Source organism: Apiospora aurea (genome assembly GCF_038362705.1).
Source record: "Apiospora aurea strain CBS 24483 chromosome Unknown utg000004l_segment0_segment0, whole genome shotgun sequence".
In the NCBI taxonomy this organism is placed as follows: domain Eukaryota; kingdom Fungi; phylum Ascomycota; class Sordariomycetes; order Amphisphaeriales; family Apiosporaceae; genus Apiospora; species Apiospora aurea.
Window position 1 is genome coordinate 4,796,727 of NW_027117391.1, and position 16,567 is coordinate 4,813,293.

General features: G+C 54.2%; 8 protein-coding genes across 8 annotated transcripts; 3 read left to right on the top strand and 5 right to left on the bottom strand.

The window, feature by feature from the left end:
• Nucleotides 1–223: 223 nt before the first annotated feature.
• PG986_006236 (short-chain dehydrogenase/reductase) lies at nt 224–1,247 on the top strand (the record flags this gene model as incomplete). The annotated part of the gene is given in 2 exon segments (XM_066842458.1): nt 224–500; nt 511–1,247. The coding sequence occupies 2 exon segments, from the start codon at nt 224–226 to the stop codon at nt 1,245–1,247; spliced, it is 1,014 nt and encodes a 337-aa protein (XP_066702320.1).
• Nucleotides 1,248–2,296: 1,049 nt separating this feature from the next.
• Nucleotides 2,297–3,495, bottom strand: PG986_006237 (uncharacterized protein; the record flags this gene model as incomplete). Its single annotated transcript, XM_066842459.1, has 2 exons — nt 2,297–3,279; nt 3,399–3,495. The coding sequence occupies 2 exons, from the start codon at nt 3,493–3,495 to the stop codon at nt 2,297–2,299; spliced, it is 1,080 nt and encodes a 359-aa protein (XP_066702321.1).
• A 1,056-nt stretch (nt 3,496–4,551) lies between these two features.
• On the bottom strand, nt 4,552–4,852 carry PG986_006238 (uncharacterized protein; the record flags this gene model as incomplete). The annotated part of the gene is made up of 2 exons (XM_066842460.1): nt 4,552–4,686; nt 4,757–4,852. The coding sequence occupies 2 exons, from the start codon at nt 4,850–4,852 to the stop codon at nt 4,552–4,554; spliced, it is 231 nt and encodes a 76-aa protein (XP_066702322.1).
• A 902-nt stretch (nt 4,853–5,754) lies between these two features.
• Nucleotides 5,755–6,000, bottom strand: PG986_006239 (uncharacterized protein; the record flags this gene model as incomplete). Its single annotated transcript, XM_066842461.1, has 1 exon — nt 5,755–6,000. The coding sequence occupies one exon, from the start codon at nt 5,998–6,000 to the stop codon at nt 5,755–5,757; it is 246 nt and encodes an 81-aa protein (XP_066702323.1).
• Nucleotides 6,001–6,874: 874 nt separating this feature from the next.
• On the bottom strand, nt 6,875–8,837 carry PG986_006240 (amino acid transporter; the record flags this gene model as incomplete). The annotated part of the gene is made up of 7 exons (XM_066842462.1): nt 6,875–6,921; nt 6,998–7,628; nt 7,699–7,816; nt 7,868–7,941; nt 8,005–8,471; nt 8,540–8,588; nt 8,655–8,837. The coding sequence occupies 7 exons, from the start codon at nt 8,835–8,837 to the stop codon at nt 6,875–6,877; spliced, it is 1,569 nt and encodes a 522-aa protein (XP_066702324.1).
• A 1,381-nt stretch (nt 8,838–10,218) lies between these two features.
• Nucleotides 10,219–10,551, top strand: PG986_006241 (uncharacterized protein; the record flags this gene model as incomplete). The annotated part of the gene is made up of 1 exon (XM_066842463.1): nt 10,219–10,551. The coding sequence occupies one exon, from the start codon at nt 10,219–10,221 to the stop codon at nt 10,549–10,551; it is 333 nt and encodes a 110-aa protein (XP_066702325.1).
• Nucleotides 10,552–11,264: 713 nt separating this feature from the next.
• On the bottom strand, nt 11,265–12,509 carry PG986_006242 (alpha-1-2-mannosyltransferase; the record flags this gene model as incomplete). The annotated part of the gene is made up of 1 exon (XM_066842464.1): nt 11,265–12,509. The coding sequence occupies one exon, from the start codon at nt 12,507–12,509 to the stop codon at nt 11,265–11,267; it is 1,245 nt and encodes a 414-aa protein (XP_066702326.1).
• A 1,035-nt stretch (nt 12,510–13,544) lies between these two features.
• On the top strand, nt 13,545–15,837 carry PG986_006243 (uncharacterized protein; the record flags this gene model as incomplete). Its single annotated transcript, XM_066842465.1, is given in 3 exon segments — nt 13,545–13,658; nt 13,725–14,312; nt 14,323–15,837. 3 exon segments carry the CDS (start codon nt 13,545–13,547, stop codon nt 15,835–15,837), a joined length of 2,217 nt encoding a protein of 738 aa, XP_066702327.1.
• Nucleotides 15,838–16,567: the final 730 nt, after the last annotated feature.

Below are 16,567 nucleotides of genomic sequence, written 5' to 3' on the forward strand. Positions count from 1 at the left end.
ACGCCAGAGTCTCATTCCCCGAGTATCAAACGTCCGATCATCCGGCTAGCCCCGACTGGCAGCCCATAGACTACACTTCTTCCCATTCTTTCAGGGCTTAAATAAACGTTTATATCAACAACTACATCCGCATACGACATTGGTCTCGCCATATACAAAGTCCCATCATTCAGCAGACACTCTTCTCCACCCGGGCCTATATACACCAGCAAGCAGAGTGAAAATGGGCATCTTCTCCCGGAAACGTAGCTCGTCCAGCTCATCGAGGTCCTCCGATCATCGGATGCCGTCGTTATGCGGCAAGGTCATCATGGTCACAGGGGGCAACTCGGGCTTGGGAAAGCAGTCCATCATGGAGTTCGCAAAGCACGAGCCCGCCGAGATATGGTTAGCGGCCCGAAACACCGACCGCGCCGACCAGACCGCCTTTGAGCTGTCTAGGCAGTTCCCCAACACCGAGTTCAAGGTCCTGGAACTCGACCTCGCCTCCCCTCGACTCCGTCCGGGAAGGCGCGGAGACCTTCTTGTGCTCGGCGAACCGTCTGGACGTGCTCCTCCTCAACGCCCGCGCCGGCGGCGGCAGCAGCAGCCCGCCCGCCATGACCCGGGACGGCTACGAGGGCGCCTTCGGCGTGAACCACATGGGCCACGCCCTGCTGACCAAGCTGCTCATGCCGGTGCTGCTGCACACGATCCGGCACAACCGGAACCGGGGCAACGTGTCGGACGTGCACGTCGTCGTCGTCAGCTCCGTCATGATGCACCACGCGCCCCGCAGGGGGATCCAGTTCGACAAGCTCAAGACGCCGCCGCCCCGGTACAGCCGGTTCACGTTCCGGTGCTACGCGCAGAGCAAGCTGGCCAACACGCTGTTCGCGCGGCGGCTGGCGCGCGAGTACCCGCAGCTGACGGTCGCGGCGGTGCACCCGGGCGTGGTGCGGACGAACCTGATGGGCGTGCTGGCGCGGCACGAGGGCAGCGGCGGCGGCGGCGGCGGCGGCGTGCTGGCGCGGCTGGGAAGGCCCATCTCGCGGGCGTGCATGGCGTCTGTGCAGGACGGGATCCAGAACCAGCTGTGGGTCGCGACGTCGCAGGATGTGGTGAGCGGGGAGTACTATAGCCACATGGGGGTCAAGGGGCGGATGAACAAGTTAGCGCGGGACGATATGTTGGCGGAGAAGCTTTGGCAGTGGACCGAGGTCGAGTTGGAGAATTATATAGCGCTTAATACTCGATATTCTGATTGAAATATGGTTCAAATAAAAACAGTGATATGTGTGTCGTTAGACTGGGGGAAAATGTTTAAATTCTACGTGGTTGCAGGTCTGCGTGATCCGTAAAATACGACTTCAAAATAAGTGAAATAGTTTAAAATAAATGGTTTGGCGAGTACAGTGAACAGAGATTTAAAGTACAGTGCGAGAGAGCAAAAAGAAAAAGGGGTTCAAAAAAGAAAAAATGAAAAAAAAAAAAGGAAACCCCAGTCGGGATTGAAAAAGTGACCGCAGAGGGAGTTGAACCCTCTTGCCTCTAAGTATAGGAATAAGACTAGTACCGCTAGGCTACCCCGGCCCAGTCAATGGAGGTATAAGTTAACATTACTTATTACCTCTCGCAAGGAATAGGGCGTGGATTTGTCTTCCGGGCCGGTCAGGACTCAAGGTTTGGTCGTGAGGTGGTTTCTTTCTATGTAGGGTCACGACTCTGCAAACCTTATGTCACGGGGTTTTGTGGCGTTACAGCAGCTGAGCTTTTAACTTGCGCCATTTGAAATAGAACCTATTGTCGTTCTTGTATGGCGTAGTCGTTGACGAGTGTTAACAGAGGTGGAGTGGGAACACGGATGCTGCTGGCGAAGGTCTGGTCGGGACAACGTGTACTTAGGATAAACGAGGAAGGTAGGAAGGTCGCGCATTTGCGAGTCTCGTAGAGCATGAGGTACCAGATGATGTTTGGTGAAGCATATTGGCATATTCCAGCTAGTCAGTCAACTTACACATATCACGCGATGGCGGCAGTAGTTTAACTAGCTGGATCGTCGCTCCGGATACGAGAAGTGATGATTCCCATTCCTGCATACGCCTAATCAATCATTTGATAAGGAGGTAACTACTTGGCCACCCGTAGCCTTTCAATCATGATAATACCGCATCCATACCTCAACTCCGAAAACAATGCAAGTCCACCGCAAGCCCCTCTCGGTGAGTAATACCGATTCATGTCCGTAGCCTCAATTGTTTCTGCTTGATATGATATGGCATTCCAGCAGCAAGCAACAAACAACAACAACAACACCCTAGTAAGCCTTGATGGCCTGGATAGCGCGGTCCAGAACGTCGTGGATGACCGAGTCCTTGATGATGGGCAGGTCGCCGACGCGGATGCCGGGATGGACCTCGACGTCGCTCTGGCCGATGCGTTTCGACATGCCAGACATGCTCTGGCGGGTCTCGACGACGAAGTCGCTCGAACTCGGCTTGCCGTGGTAGCAGTGGTTGCCGGCGCGGTTGTCGATGCAGGTGGTGAGCATCTGGCCCTTAACCTCGGGGTAGATAGTGCCGCCTACCATACCGGCGCCCGACAGGGTGGTGGTGGCCTCGTCAGAAGCTTCAGCGTTGCGGGCGTGGTAGGTGTGGTTTCCCTGGCGGTTGCTGACGCAGACAGATGTCGTTTGGCCCTTGACTTCGGGGGAGATGGTGCCGCCGACCATGCCGGTGCCAGCCAGCGCCTTGTCCTGGAGCTTGCTGCTGTCGCTGCCGGCATCGGCAGGCTTCCAGCCGGTGACGGACGAGTTCATCTCCTCCAGGCCGGGGAGCGACTCGGTCTCGACCAGGACGGTGGACAGGTAAGGGCCCATCTCGAACTCGGCGAGGGGCGTGTCGGCGGTGGCGATGCCCTCGGCGCCGAGGGCGAAGACGTGGCCGACGCCGAGGCCGTTGGCGAGGGTGGCGTAGGCCTTGACGAAGTCCTCGTGGGCCGAGAGGTCCGCGGCCGGCGCGGTCGTGTACTCGTAGGCCTGCATCTTGTTGTCCGGGGTCGTCTTGAAGTAGAGGCCGCGCAGGGTGGTGCCGGCGGGCACCGCCTTGGGGTCGCGGGGCGTCATGACGACGAAGTCGGGCGTCTTGCCGCCCTTGACCTTCTCGTAGACCATGACCTTGTCCTGGGGCACGTCGAAGGGCTTGTGGACGAGGTGGGTCGAGAACTTGTCCGAGAGGCCGTGGCCCGCGATCAGGTTGAGGAGGGTGTTGTGGGCCTCGCGGTGCTTCAGGGGCTCGAGCTCTGTGTATCGGAAGCGATTAGCAGATAGGTCAGAGGCTGCTCTAATAGTCCGTTTATATAAGATATAATCTGGCAACAGCGTGGAGGGAAGGCAAGGGAGATGGTGATGTTGGACGTACTGCATTCATCGATGCGGGAGAGGGCATTGTAGTCCTCGGAAGGCAGGCGGTGCTCAAGAAGGTTGGAGTTCTTCAGGGGTCCCATGGTGACAGACATTTTGAATTGACTTGGTTGCTTGCTTGAAACGGGGTTTGGTAATTGAGTCTTGAAAAGTACTGGGATTGATAGATCACGAAGTGCTTTGTAGTGTTTGGGTTGCTTGGTTGCTTGCTGTTCTGGAATTGAGAGTTGAGGTCGATCCAGGGCAGAATTTATAGGTCCTCCGGAGGAAGCTGATGACAGTTGCAATTGCAGGATGAATCAACGAGTGCCCAGCTCTATTTAGCATAGACTGAGCAGTGGTGACAGTTGAGTTGAATCGCAATGGTTGTCCCTGGCGGACACCATCTCATAGTTGGGCAGGTGACCAACGTCGAATAGATGAAACGAGTTGGCAATTGACAGCTTCTGTATAACGATGATAGCTTTTTGGAAGTACGTTGCCAATTCCAGCGCTTGTCGTCAGTACTGTCATGCGTCATGGTCTTTGCCTCTGGCTGTTCAATGGCCAGAGGGATATCACCATGGTATGTCTCTAATACCATTGTGCAACACTTGGTACAGGCCGTCAGTCCCGTTGAACTCACTGAGAATCATTTTGGATGCGAATTTTGACAAGTCAAATCCAACCTGTGCCGGAGACCTCATCCTTCATGTTCATCCAACGCCTGGGTGATTGCTTACAAGTCAGAGGAACTTTGGTTGCCTCTGGTCCTTAAGTTCTTCCTGCAGGATGCCGCAGTGCATCGACGCATCACAGTCCTCAACCTGAATGTTCCAGGAAATCAGGTCTTCACCTTTGGCCACACTGACTGGTTCTTTCAAATGCTCTGGGCGTGCATTTATGCCAACCGTCAGTTCTTTACAAACTAGATATTCGGCAGAGACAGTCTTCACTGGCTACCAAGAAAATCCCTGACATATATATCAAACATTGTCCGCTGCATGAGCAATTCTCGATGCAGGCAAGCAATTGACGCATAATAGTACACATTGAGCACATCACGTCAAGTCTATGCGGATAGTCATGGATTATGTAATTTGATGTAGCCTTCCAATGCGGAATATCGATAGACATCAAAGCCCAGCGCCGTCCAACTGAGGCTCATTGACTTAGTTTTTGGATGACCGTCCTCCTTGGTCCGGGCCCTTCGACGATCCACCTGAAGCGGGCACTCCTTCGAGAGCCTCGCCTTTCTCGTGTTCGGGCATGGGTGCGGTCTTGTCTGCTCGTGCCACATGGTCACCCTAGGGTTGTTGTCAGCATCATCAAGGCCGCTCTTTGCACAATAAAGCTAAGAGAGGGGGTAGAACTCACCTGGGGGTCCTTGCCCGCACCATGGACAATGTGGTGATCAGTCTCAGGGTAGAGGTCCTGGGCGTTGTGGGCGCGGCCGCTTCCGTCACGAGGCATATTGAACGATATTTGTTGGTGATTTGGGGTTTGGAGTTGGATTATTGTAGAAGATGAAGCATGAAGAAGAAGTGAATGACTCGGAACGTTCGTGGTCTTGAGTTTTGTGATGTCTTGTCGGTGGGCCATCGGAGGCATTTCTCATTGACGTCATGTATACGCCCGATCTGCAGCATAACCGCCTCACATCTGAGCGGCTGACCTCATAGCTTTATACGGGCCGCTTGAATTAGCGGCTAGCCACGTGAAATGCGCGCAACGATGGCATCGACGATTCGCCATGCCAGACGCGGAGCTTTTGCTCCGACCCGCAGTGTTAGGCTAACTGGTGGGGTTCAGGGGTCTGCATACACGTGACACGCAGAATGGAAGGATGTAATAATAGCCACCTGCTCTGATATTGATAGAACTTTAATGTTTTCAAAGAGAATTCCCCTGATCGAACTTAACCAAGTGACAAGACAGGGTGTTGAGATGAAATGCTGTTGGATACATTGTATCATCTTTCGCACTCCAGATCTCTGTTGGATAAATGGCTCCTGTATAAAAGTAAACCCGGTGATAAACTCAGGAGGAGAAGATGAGTATACTAACACTTGCTGTATTTGTATATGTGCTTTGGATCCGGGACCCTACTGCGTCGAGATCACTTCCACCAAGCCACGACGACTTTGCGCGTTGTTGGCTGCCTTTTTACCGTCGATATTGCAACCTCATTCTGGTTTTGATCAAGGATAATCTTCCACGTTTGAGAAACTACCCCGAAGTTCTGTTTACGTGAACAGAGATGAATAATGACAGCAACTGCCGGTGACATTGACAATCCTGCAGAGTGTTCCCTTCGCCGTAGATTACAGATAACACCTGGTCAGATGATAACCAATACAGTGTTTGCCCCGTAATCATTTCTTGTAGACGCCGGCTTGCAGCCCAACACCACCGACTTGGGCAATCTGGTCGTCCTTGTATTGCGGCAAATATACCACCATGGCGGCCACTGAACCTTCACGCCAGGATGACTGTCGCGCTTGTACTGGCGAATTGGCCGCCCGATAACCCTCCCGCAGGCTCCCGTCGTCTCGCCTGTTAACGACTCCAAGCCTGATGTTGCAGATTCTGAACCCGATGTTCCGATAACCAACCCTCATTATGCCGGTGGCATCCGCAACAGCACATACCACCTCCACCACGACTGCATGCGTCGAGGTTGACCAGGAGTATCTCTTGTACTATCGCCAGACTTAGTCGCCCACCAAGTGCACCATCGACTGGACCGAGGTCTATAATGAGCGCCACCCGCTGCTCATTGCGCTGCCTCGGAACCCTGCCTCTACACTAAAGCAGAGCAAGGTCGTGAAGATGCAAGGTGAACAGGGGAAGGGGATCTCTCGGAAGGTGTACGAGTGCGGGTGGACCAGTAACCCCAATTTGAGGTGCGATTTCGTATAATGGATCCTGCTGTGGATGATCTGGCTAAAAACACTTTGGGTGTAACAGGTATCCGTTGAAAGGCTGAGGACGACGTTTGATGGTAGAAGAACCTCGTGGGTTATATCCTTGCTCATCACGCATTCCATATTTGATATTAGTTCCCCGGATATCCCAGACTTCTGTCTGCTTTCATTGCTGGCTATTAACGTAGCCATTTAAGCCGCAGCATGATCTGGGGTACTGGTGCTTTTCACGATGTGATTTATCCCCATAAGTGCGGAAAACACTGTTAAGAATGGAGTACGTTTTTTATCCCATGCATCTTCGTAATAAAGAGCTATAGTAGCTGGCACGTATCGCGAACCGGCTCGTGCATGCTCGTGCATCCAATTAGATATTACAGTATTTGGCCCTAATGTTAAAGGTATTTTCCGTACTTAAGGGGATACTTGCACTGGTTACGAGAATTTCACCAACGACGACACTCATCACATCGGGACAGCGACAGTAGTGACAATGGTTTATCGGTTTGTTACAGTGAGTGGCGACTAATACGTTGTTTGTCTTCTGTTGGATATCAACATGCCCGTCTCATATTTCGGCGGCCAACCCATCAGATTCTGGCGGACCGCTGTACACTGAAAGACGGATAGGGGGTTAGTTACGAAGCTCAGTACTGCTGAAGGGCCTGACAAGATAGGATGATTTGCTTACCTTTCCGTGCATGGACCAAATACCATACTGCGCTGAGCGTCATGAAACCAACAAAGACCACGATGGCGTAGTTCATAGTCGCGCCATCGACAGGGATCGCGGTAGGCATCGAGAACAGGATGACCTCCAAGCAGATCCAGGCCAACGCGATGCAGTTGACTACCCACCCAATAGTCCTTCCCACCGTCCATGAGGCCGTGTTGACGCCTCTCCGGCCGTTGATCATCGACAGGAATATTGGGATCCCGTAGGAGACCGCCAGCGCCATGACGCCGACCGACACGAACGCGTTGAACGCGGTGGACGAGCCGAGGTAGATGAGCCCAAGAAGCATCTGGACAATTGTGGTCAGGACAAGCGCCCAGATGGGTGTCTTGTGACGCTTGTCGATGATGGACCAGACACGTGACAGCGGAATGGCCTTGTCCCGGGCGAAGGCCCAGGTGCACCTCGACGCGGCGACAGTGATCGAGATGGAACAGAACAGCGTGATGACCAGGATAAGAACGGTGAGTGCGAGAGCACCGCCTTGTGATCCCATCACCCGGAGGAAGATGTAGGGCAGTGCCTGGCCCAGCGGCGCCTCCAGGATATCTGCGAGGGCCGGCAAAGTGGCGCAGATCGGTATGATCTGATGGTTGTGGCTGCCATTAGCCGGATCTTGGAATATTACGCGGGTGCTCTCATGTATCACGACTTACGAAGAAGAGTCCAGCGATGCCTCCAGCCGGCACAGAGAGCGAAAGGGCTTTTGGGAGCTTCGTAGTCGGATCGCCGCATTCCTCGGCCATGGAGGTGATCATCCCAATGGCCGAGAACCTGGGCATTCACTCAATATAACATCTTAGTACGGGGGATATCGACACTCACGTATAGGCAGAAGGTAGAGTCCCGATCAAGAACGAGAAGTCACCCCACCCGGAGAGTGTAGTGTCATAATACCCCTGAATCGAGACGTAATCAGATAAGACTCCTCACTAAACGTCGATACGGCGGGGGCTACTTACAAGTGTATCCCCAGGCGAATGCCTGCCTGCGTCTGCCTTGGTGGACAAGCAGACGAGAGTAATGAAAATCGTGATTGCCGTAAAGGCGGCACAGAAGGTGTCCACTGCAGGCAAGAAACGGTTCCCAAAGGCCACAATAAAGAAGGTTATGATGCAAATAGCATAGAAGATCAGCAGTAGATGCCATGATTGCCATTCAAAGTCTGGATAGTACAATGCCACCGTCGCAGCAAGCAGAGAGGCGAATCCAAAGTTGACGGACAAGGTAATGGTCCAGTTACCTACGAGCCAGGTCCATCCCGTGATGAAAGAGAGTAAGGTGCGGTACCGTGGCGATGCGACCTGGAAGGACCAATAGTAGGGGCCGGCGGATGTTGGGTATTTGGAAGCAAGCTCTCCCAGGGAGATGGCAATGCACTCGTCGACGACCAGGATCATGACCCATCCGAGGAACATTGCCAGTTGACCTGCATAGGTCCTCTGGTCAGAAACAGAACCAAATCAAAAAGTCATTCTGAGTGGGTGGAAGTCCTACCGCCTCCATATACGGCGCTGATAAGGGGTGCGCCGAATCCGTACGGTATCTACTCATAACGATGTTTTATAAGTATCCTGAGCAAGTAAGGAGCTGTGCTATTAGGAAGGCTTACGGCTGCTATCGCTAAGGATTGAAAGAGCAATGTGAACATGGACCTGTTACGGCGCAGCTCTGGCTTGTAGCCGAGCGCGTTGAGGTTGAACTGGTCGTGAATGCCATGCTCCTCCGTCTGGCCACTCTTGATGTCGGATTGCGCATCGGCAGGCGGAGGGCCCTTCTTCTCGAGCTGGCCCATGGTGAGATGGGTCAGAGCCAGTAGCGTTATCAAAGATCCGAGAGGACGGGACGGCCAAGCTACGGTTCCGGGCAAGGCCAATAATGACTCGTAGTGGCTGGCGATGTGGTGCTGCACGACTTACAAGACACTCTTTATGCGAACGAAACTAAACAAAAACCGTTGCATGGAGTCAGGCACTGCTCAAGTTGGATCTTCTTGGCCGCATTTCATTTAGAACCGTCATTTTCCCCCGAGACCTCCCGTATCTTATCTTTTTACGCCTATCTATGATCTGCCGAGCTGAAAACCTGATTCGCTTACGGGGGGTGCAGCATCTCTCTCGGCGAGTCGGGATCGGGGGTCGTACATGAGAGACACAATCACCCCCCCTGCTTGCGCCATGACTTGCGTCAGGCCTATCAGTGCGACTGCAACTCCAGTACAAGGAAGGTTGGGCGTTCGCTTGGGAGGTTGGAGGGCCGAAAAAGGGATCCTCCAAGACATTTGTGCATGCCGCGACGAGGGTCAGCTAGCCAGGGCATGAGACCGTCATGCCGTTTCCTCTGATATTTGGCCGTTGTCGCTGTCGTCGTCATTAAACATCAATTCGTGTGAGGTGCCAGTGCTCATTGGCCCGACAGCGGTCATGATAAGGTTGTTGTTCCAGGATTGCGCGGTCGCGGGGAAGAGGGGCCCAGGATGCCCATCTGGGTCCCCTACATACAGTATCAGGCTATCAGCGGACGAACCTAACCTAGCACCCTCCTAGCACCCTCGTAGCGCGCCCCAACGCCGCCCATTCACCCCTCCCTGGCCCCAAATTGGCCCGCTATGGGGGCAGCCTAGGCCGCCTAGGCGATAAGCAACCCGCCGTAAAGCGACTATGCCTGAAGCAGCAAAATTATCCATGTGCAACCTCGCCGGCCTGGACAGGGCAAGGCTATCCCGACGCGGCCTAGATCTGTGGCGCCGCTTTCCATGCTACCGTCTACTCAGTACAGCAATCGGACTCTATTGCACTCATGAGGCATCTTCTAGCCGGCGCGAGACGGAGACGATGGGGGCGATACCCGGCTCGCGCAACGACTTCGGACTTCGGAGAGAGGAGGAGGGCAAGTGAGGAGTAACATCTCGTGTGTGTACGAATGCATCTGCGATCAACGTATTTAATAAAGGTGTCAACAGGCTGGTTACTGTGTTCTATGATCATCATCGTCATAATACAACACCAACACCATTCAAGTCTTGTACAACTTCATTGATCATCTCAATATCTTGCACATACGGAGAAGCCAGCAAAAACACATCAACTCTTCTCCTCACTCTCCTCTCAATCACCCTCATCACTACCACCACCACCCTCCCCTCACAATGGCGCCCGCCTTCTCCTACCAAGCCAATGCCCAGGGCACGTTCAAGCCCCCCCGTGCTCTCGGCCGAGAACGACAACGCCTTCCTGGGCGACGTCTTCTCCTCGGACCAGATCAACGCCGAGAAGCCCATGTCGGCGGGCTTCTACCGGCTCGAGAAGGGCAAGCCGCTCGTCTACACGTACACGTACGACGAGATGAAGATCATCGTCGAGGGCGACTTCACCATCAGCGACTCCACCGGCCAGGAGGTCAAGGCCAAGCCCGGCGACGTCTTCTTCTTCCCCGACGGCGCCACCATCACCTTCACGACGGAGAACTACGGCCTCGCCTTCTTCTGCGGGCAGCGCAAGAAGATGTAAAGCGGTTTTCTTTCGGGTCGGAAGTCAATTGGAGTTGGCGATCTGGTGGACGATACTTATGGAGCTTAGGCATGTCTGTATTATGCATCATCTAGGGTCTCGGAGGACACGGGCAAGCGGCCTCGGTTTGGCCTTCGCGCTATTGAGGAGAACGCAGGATACCAAATAAACATCTTATTATCATGTCATTTCAGAGGGAAAAGTTCTCATTGGGGCCTTTTGACGTGATCCAATTCACTTTGGCTGCTTGTGTTGTTGTGTAAGTGTAAGTGCGGGGGTCTTACAGAACGCTGCAGCAGCAATGAAAATCCACAAAAACAGGAATAAGAACAAACGTAGATCGGTGATCTGGAATGTGCCAACTATTTGACTAGGTGCGCGCTCGCAGAATTCAAGTAATAGAGACCATGATTGAAAAAGTCGCATGAGAGGCTACGATATGCTGGGCATGGAGTCATCAAGAGCATGGATCTGAGCTTCGAGAATGGTGCCTCAATAAATGCATACTATTAGTCACTGGGTATTTACGATGTCGATACTGATAGCTGTATGTACATAAAGAAAGATCTCTATCAATGATCATTCCTGGCCACAGGGGCCCAGAATACTATGGAAATGTGCATGATATGATGAGAATCCCTCATGGTCCTTTCTACTCGGGCGTCTCCATCTACGCCGCGCCGAACGAAAGAACCAGACCGCATATGGAAGCATTACCACGGGTACTGTCGCTCTTCTGCCTCCTTCTCGAGATCCAACCCTCTCTCTAGCTGCTTCTGATGCTCGCCATCGAGGTATTCCAACAAGACATCCCCATAGCGCTCCTTACCCTTGTACCGGCTCACATCCGGCCCCCAGCTGCGGATCGCGCTAGCCAGACGGCCGGGCACGTAGTCCTCCTGCGCAACCTCGGTGATGGGGTGGAAGTAGGTGCGGATCGTAAAGCAGACGGCGCCCGTCCGGGGCAGGCGGCGCAGCGTCTGGCGCTCGGAGCGGAGGAAGTGGTGCTCGATGGCGCGGTTCTTCTCGGCCGTCGACCAGCTGAGGCCCTCGCTGTCCTCGTCGCCGATGCTCCAGCTCCAGGGCAGCGCGTCGTCGACCTGGATGAAGTAGTTGTTGCGGCTGTAGATCTCCTCGCACCGCAGGCGCGCGAAGAACTTGAGCATGCCCGTCTCCAGCTTCTCCTTGTACTGCGGCACCTCGCCCGAGTAGTGCAGCATCGGCAGCGACATGCCGAACTTGTCCGTCAGGCGCCAGAAGCCGGCGAGCAGGATCGAGCCGGCGAGGAGGTAGTACATGCCGTCGGGCTTCTCGATCATGAGGGCCAAGTCGTCCTGCGTCAGGCGCCCGCACAGGGTCATGGGGTCTTCCTTGAGCGGTCGCTCGGTGATGTTGATCTCCTCGCCGGACCACAGGTTCAGGATGCCGGTGCTGGTGCGCTTGTAGAGTGTAGGGTAGCGGGCCGGCATGTACTCAACAAGCTCCTGCAGCAGCTCGAGCGCGGCGGGGTACGCCTCGGGCGCGGTCTTGCAGCACTTGTCGCCCCGGTCGGCGATGCGATCCCTCTTGTCCTTGTAGTACTTGGGGTAATGGTTGTCGAGCTGGATCCAGTCAGGGAAGCTGATGGATCGCAGGCCCATGGTGACATTGTACTTGGGTCCGTACCGGAAGGCACGATAAGGGAGCGGTTTCGTTGTGGTCAGGTCCCAGTCAGGGTAAGGGGTTGCCGGCGGAGTCTTGAAGTCGCTGGGAATCCAATGCCCCGGAACCCTTTCTAACTTTCCCGCATCCCCCTTTTCGGCCTTTGACTGGACGACGGGGCGGACATCTCGCTTCAGACGATCCGTGATGGTGAAGGCGGCCACGGCCGCGATGCCAAGGAGGCAGGCGACGAGGAAAATACCATGGCGAGGGTCGAAGTTGTCAGGGGATAGCTGTGCAAGGAGTGACCCAATCATGATGTTGTCTAATAGAGTTGGCGCGAAAGGATGGTCAAAGATGCATCTAGCATATCGATAATCGTCTGGACCAGCCCGTCCGAAGCTAGCGATATATACTGGGTGCTACCCGATTTGCAAATGGTATGATAACCATGGCGAATTGACAATCGACGGTTAGATAGCAGGCAAGGCGACTAACAATACCGCGTCGGTTGGAGTACCACCACCACACGTGATTTTTTATCTCCGTTTCTGGTGATGTCAAGTATGGGAGGCTGCAGATTTGCCGTCGAGTACTGGGGTACATGAGGGTGTGACAGAGAGTGCTTATCAAGGTCACCCACCCGCTGCAGCATGAAATTACCACTTCGGGAAATCCTGCGAATGTTGTCGCAGCACAGGGAGCGTTCGAGGGTCGACCTGCCAAGCCCAAGAAGTAGCTGCGTCGCAAGTGCCTTGATCCTTGAGCGTCGCCCCCCTGTCGTCCCCGGGGTCCAGACTGGTTCCCTTCCCCTCATTTGAGCCACTCGGGCCTCATCGGCCTTGGGACTATGTCACGGTTGTGTTATCGTAGTGCATGTTAGTGCCGCCCACGCTCCACATCTCGGGGGTGATTGGAGATAGCTGGAGATAGCAGACACACCATCCTATCAGACACGAAGCCGTTGGCGCTCCGTTGCTGTGAAATGATGTAGCAAGACCTCACGACGACTGCAGCACACGTGAATCGCCGTGTGGCCGGCGAGCCGATGCATAGCGCCAGCCCATCTTTGGCCCTCTGCCCAACTCTTTATTAAATCAGCAACTTTATCCCCTTCTGCCCTTCCCACCGGGAAACCCTGGGGGAACCCCCATTCAATTCCAGTGTTAGATGCGTCCAGGCGCAACTCGCCGCTACGGGGCACTCGCGCGGGGATAATCAATCGATTACGTCCTTTTCCTAAAGTGTTCCCAAAACGGTTAACCGTCCCCGGCCCTCTGCCATCTATCGAACCATCGCATTATCCGTTATCCCCTTATCCCCTCCCCCCCAAGACCACTTCCGGAGCCGACATGTCACAAGCGGTGTCCAGGAAGGGTAGTGATCAATCGGTTGAGAACAACAAGCCCGGCTCCAAGACCAAGACACGGTCTCGCAATGGCTGTCCCCTGTGCAAAGCCAAGCGTGTAAGCAACCGAGCAAACTAACCGAATACCATCTCTACTTCGCGGGCTAAACTTGAGTCGGAACAGCTGAAATGCGACGAGACCAAGCCGGAATGTCTAATGTGCCTGAAGAATGGCCGCAAGTGTCCGGGCTACAACCAGTCGTTTCGCTGGTCCACCAAGCATGAAAAGAGCCTCTCGGGTCAGGCAAAGGGGCCTCCTAACATGAAGGACCTGGTCACCGAGACTTCCAAGACTATCACCCAAGACCAGCCAGTTGCTCATGATACCTTGGAAACGGAACCCATAATCGTGGATCATCTAGACGGCCTGGAGAACCTAGAAGATCTAGAGCATCCGGTCTTGACGTGTCAACCTCCAGGGGACGATGTCATCGGTGGTCCGTTCCCACCGACAGATGTCCCCGGGCCCTTCTCCCCTGTTTTTGACAATCTCGTGTGGCCGGGCTATGGTTATGGGCTAGAAGACCTACCGCACGATTTTTGGGAAGGGGACATGCTCGCATGCACATCCGTCATGGATAACATCATGCACAATGATCGCACATATACAGAGCAGACACTTGCGCTGACCCCGCCTCCGTCAGCCGATGACAGAACGCCTTCCAACTTGTGGGATAGCAGTGTGTCGTTCTGCCCCCCCAGCCCGAGTACCGTACCCCCAGATACCCCGGCTGATCCATGACCGGTCCTCGCTGTTAGTGGAGGAGTGGTTCCGCCATGTATGCTCGATGTGGTCCAGCTTCGACTCCGAGGTGAACCTCAACCGCAAGCTGGCTTCCGAGACCTGGTCCAGCTCCGAGGCGGTGATGAACTGCCTCCAAAGCATGTCAGCTACCTGCTTGGCGCCTCAGCTGCCTTATATGAAGCAGGTTGCGGTGTCCTATCTCAAAAACGCCATCAAGGCAATCCAGAGAGACCTCAAATCGCAAGCAGCGACTGTGGGAAAATTTCCGTCTGATTTGCTTCTGGCGCTGTGCTGTGTTGGGACAGCAGCTTGCTGGATCGACACGAAGGAGCTGGGGAGCCAGTTCCTGAAAGAGACCAAGGCGCTTCTCAAACGGATCAACAGAGACTCGGATTCTCTATCGATCCAAGACCGGCACACCTTGTCCTTTTTCAACAACAATCTCATTTACTGGAACATGCTCGTCGCCGTCGTCTCGGATGAGATCGACGATCTTGGTATTCCGAAAGTAAAGGAGCCTTTGAACGGCGAGATGACGGGGCCCGTCATGCCTCATCCGTGGACGGGGATCTCAGCAACAACGCAGAGACTGTTCGCACAAGCGGTCCGTCTCTGCCGCCGGTTCCGACGAAACTTGCGACGGGAGACTATATCGACTCTCAAGAGCTTGCAGACTGCGATGAGAGACATCAAAGAAGCGCAAGAGATTGAAGAGGAGATTCTGGGCCTCGAGACGTACCAGCTTCATGACGTGACAGACACGGGCGACAGGAACACACCCCGGTCGCACTTTGTTCATGTAAATGAAGGGTACAGGTTGGCGTCGCTGCTGCAGCTCTACCAAACCTTCCCAGATTTGGTGGCTCGGCGTCTACCGGAAGACACCACTGAAGCTGCGGGGCATGTGCCGTGGGATCGTTGGATCGTGCCGCTGAGCCTTAGGCTGGTCAACACTTTGAAGAAAGTGCCGCCCAACTCGGGAACACGGTGCATCACACCCCTCTTGTACTTGTCCGCCAGCACGGGTCTGCGCTTCGACGCCGAAACCATTGCGCAGCAGCAGAAGCAGCTGCAACAGACGGCCCAAGTACAGCTACCGCCAGAAGTGTCGTTGAACGATGCGGTGTCGGACGGTGGCAATAACATACCTGTAGTCGACGGGACGGGAGTTCCTAGCGGCAACAATAACAACAACAACAACAACAACAAAGGCGGCGACAGCAACAACATCGCATTTTCGATGAACATGGACGACCAGGAGGACGAAGAGATGTCCATCACGCGCCTGTCCGTCGAGGTCAGCTACGCGCGGCGCTTCATCATGGAGCGCCTCAGTGCCTACGAGCACAACCTACCGCCGGCGCCCGTGACCGTGGCCAAGGAGCTGGTCAAGGCCATCTGGGCTGGGTACGACTCGGAGAAGCCCGGGTCCAACTACACGCATTGGATCGACGTGATGGAGGATTCGAATCTGCGCACAATCTTTGGGTAAATGGCGTGGAGCCGGAGTCTTTTTAAACGATGCATGGTTAATGATCGGTAGGCGGCATTGGGAAGGTTATGGGAAAGGATGGGATGGCGAATTGGGGGGTATTGGGACTTTTACGTGCTTTATCAAGGAGGTGGGTGCATGTATGTGTGTAAGTAGATGGTTTTTCTTCTGGGACATTGGGGTTAGGTACTTAGTGATGGATGGAGGTTAGGGTGCGACACCATTGGGTGGTGCATGATAGGCGTTTACTGATATTACCTATGGACTGTATCAATTTGAAACCACAGATCAACATAAGAGGAAGAAGCAAAAAAAAAAAAAAAAAAAGACTTGTCTCATTGTGAACCGTCAACCTGGACGTAATCGCCCCCTGCCGAGAGCCTACGTTGATACCGCTGCTACCTAAGCGCGGCACGTTGAAGCACCCTAAGCCATGCATTGGGGGGATGCCGCTAATCCATGCAGTGTAGCATTCAACTGCGCATGGCAAGTTTCCAGCAACCGGCAAACGGCAGCATTGGTAGCCAAAAGGTCCCAGGCGCATTTACTTTGTGAATATATGGATTGCGCAAGTATCCCCTCCTTCACCCTTTTATACTTGAAGAATGGGTGGTGTAGAAAGCCAGCTGACTTGGTCCAAGGAAGTTGGGAAGCTATTTTCGACAAAAGAGTTTAATCTCGCCATGGAGCAAAATCTGCCCCTCACGCCATGCTGGAAATCCATTATTCA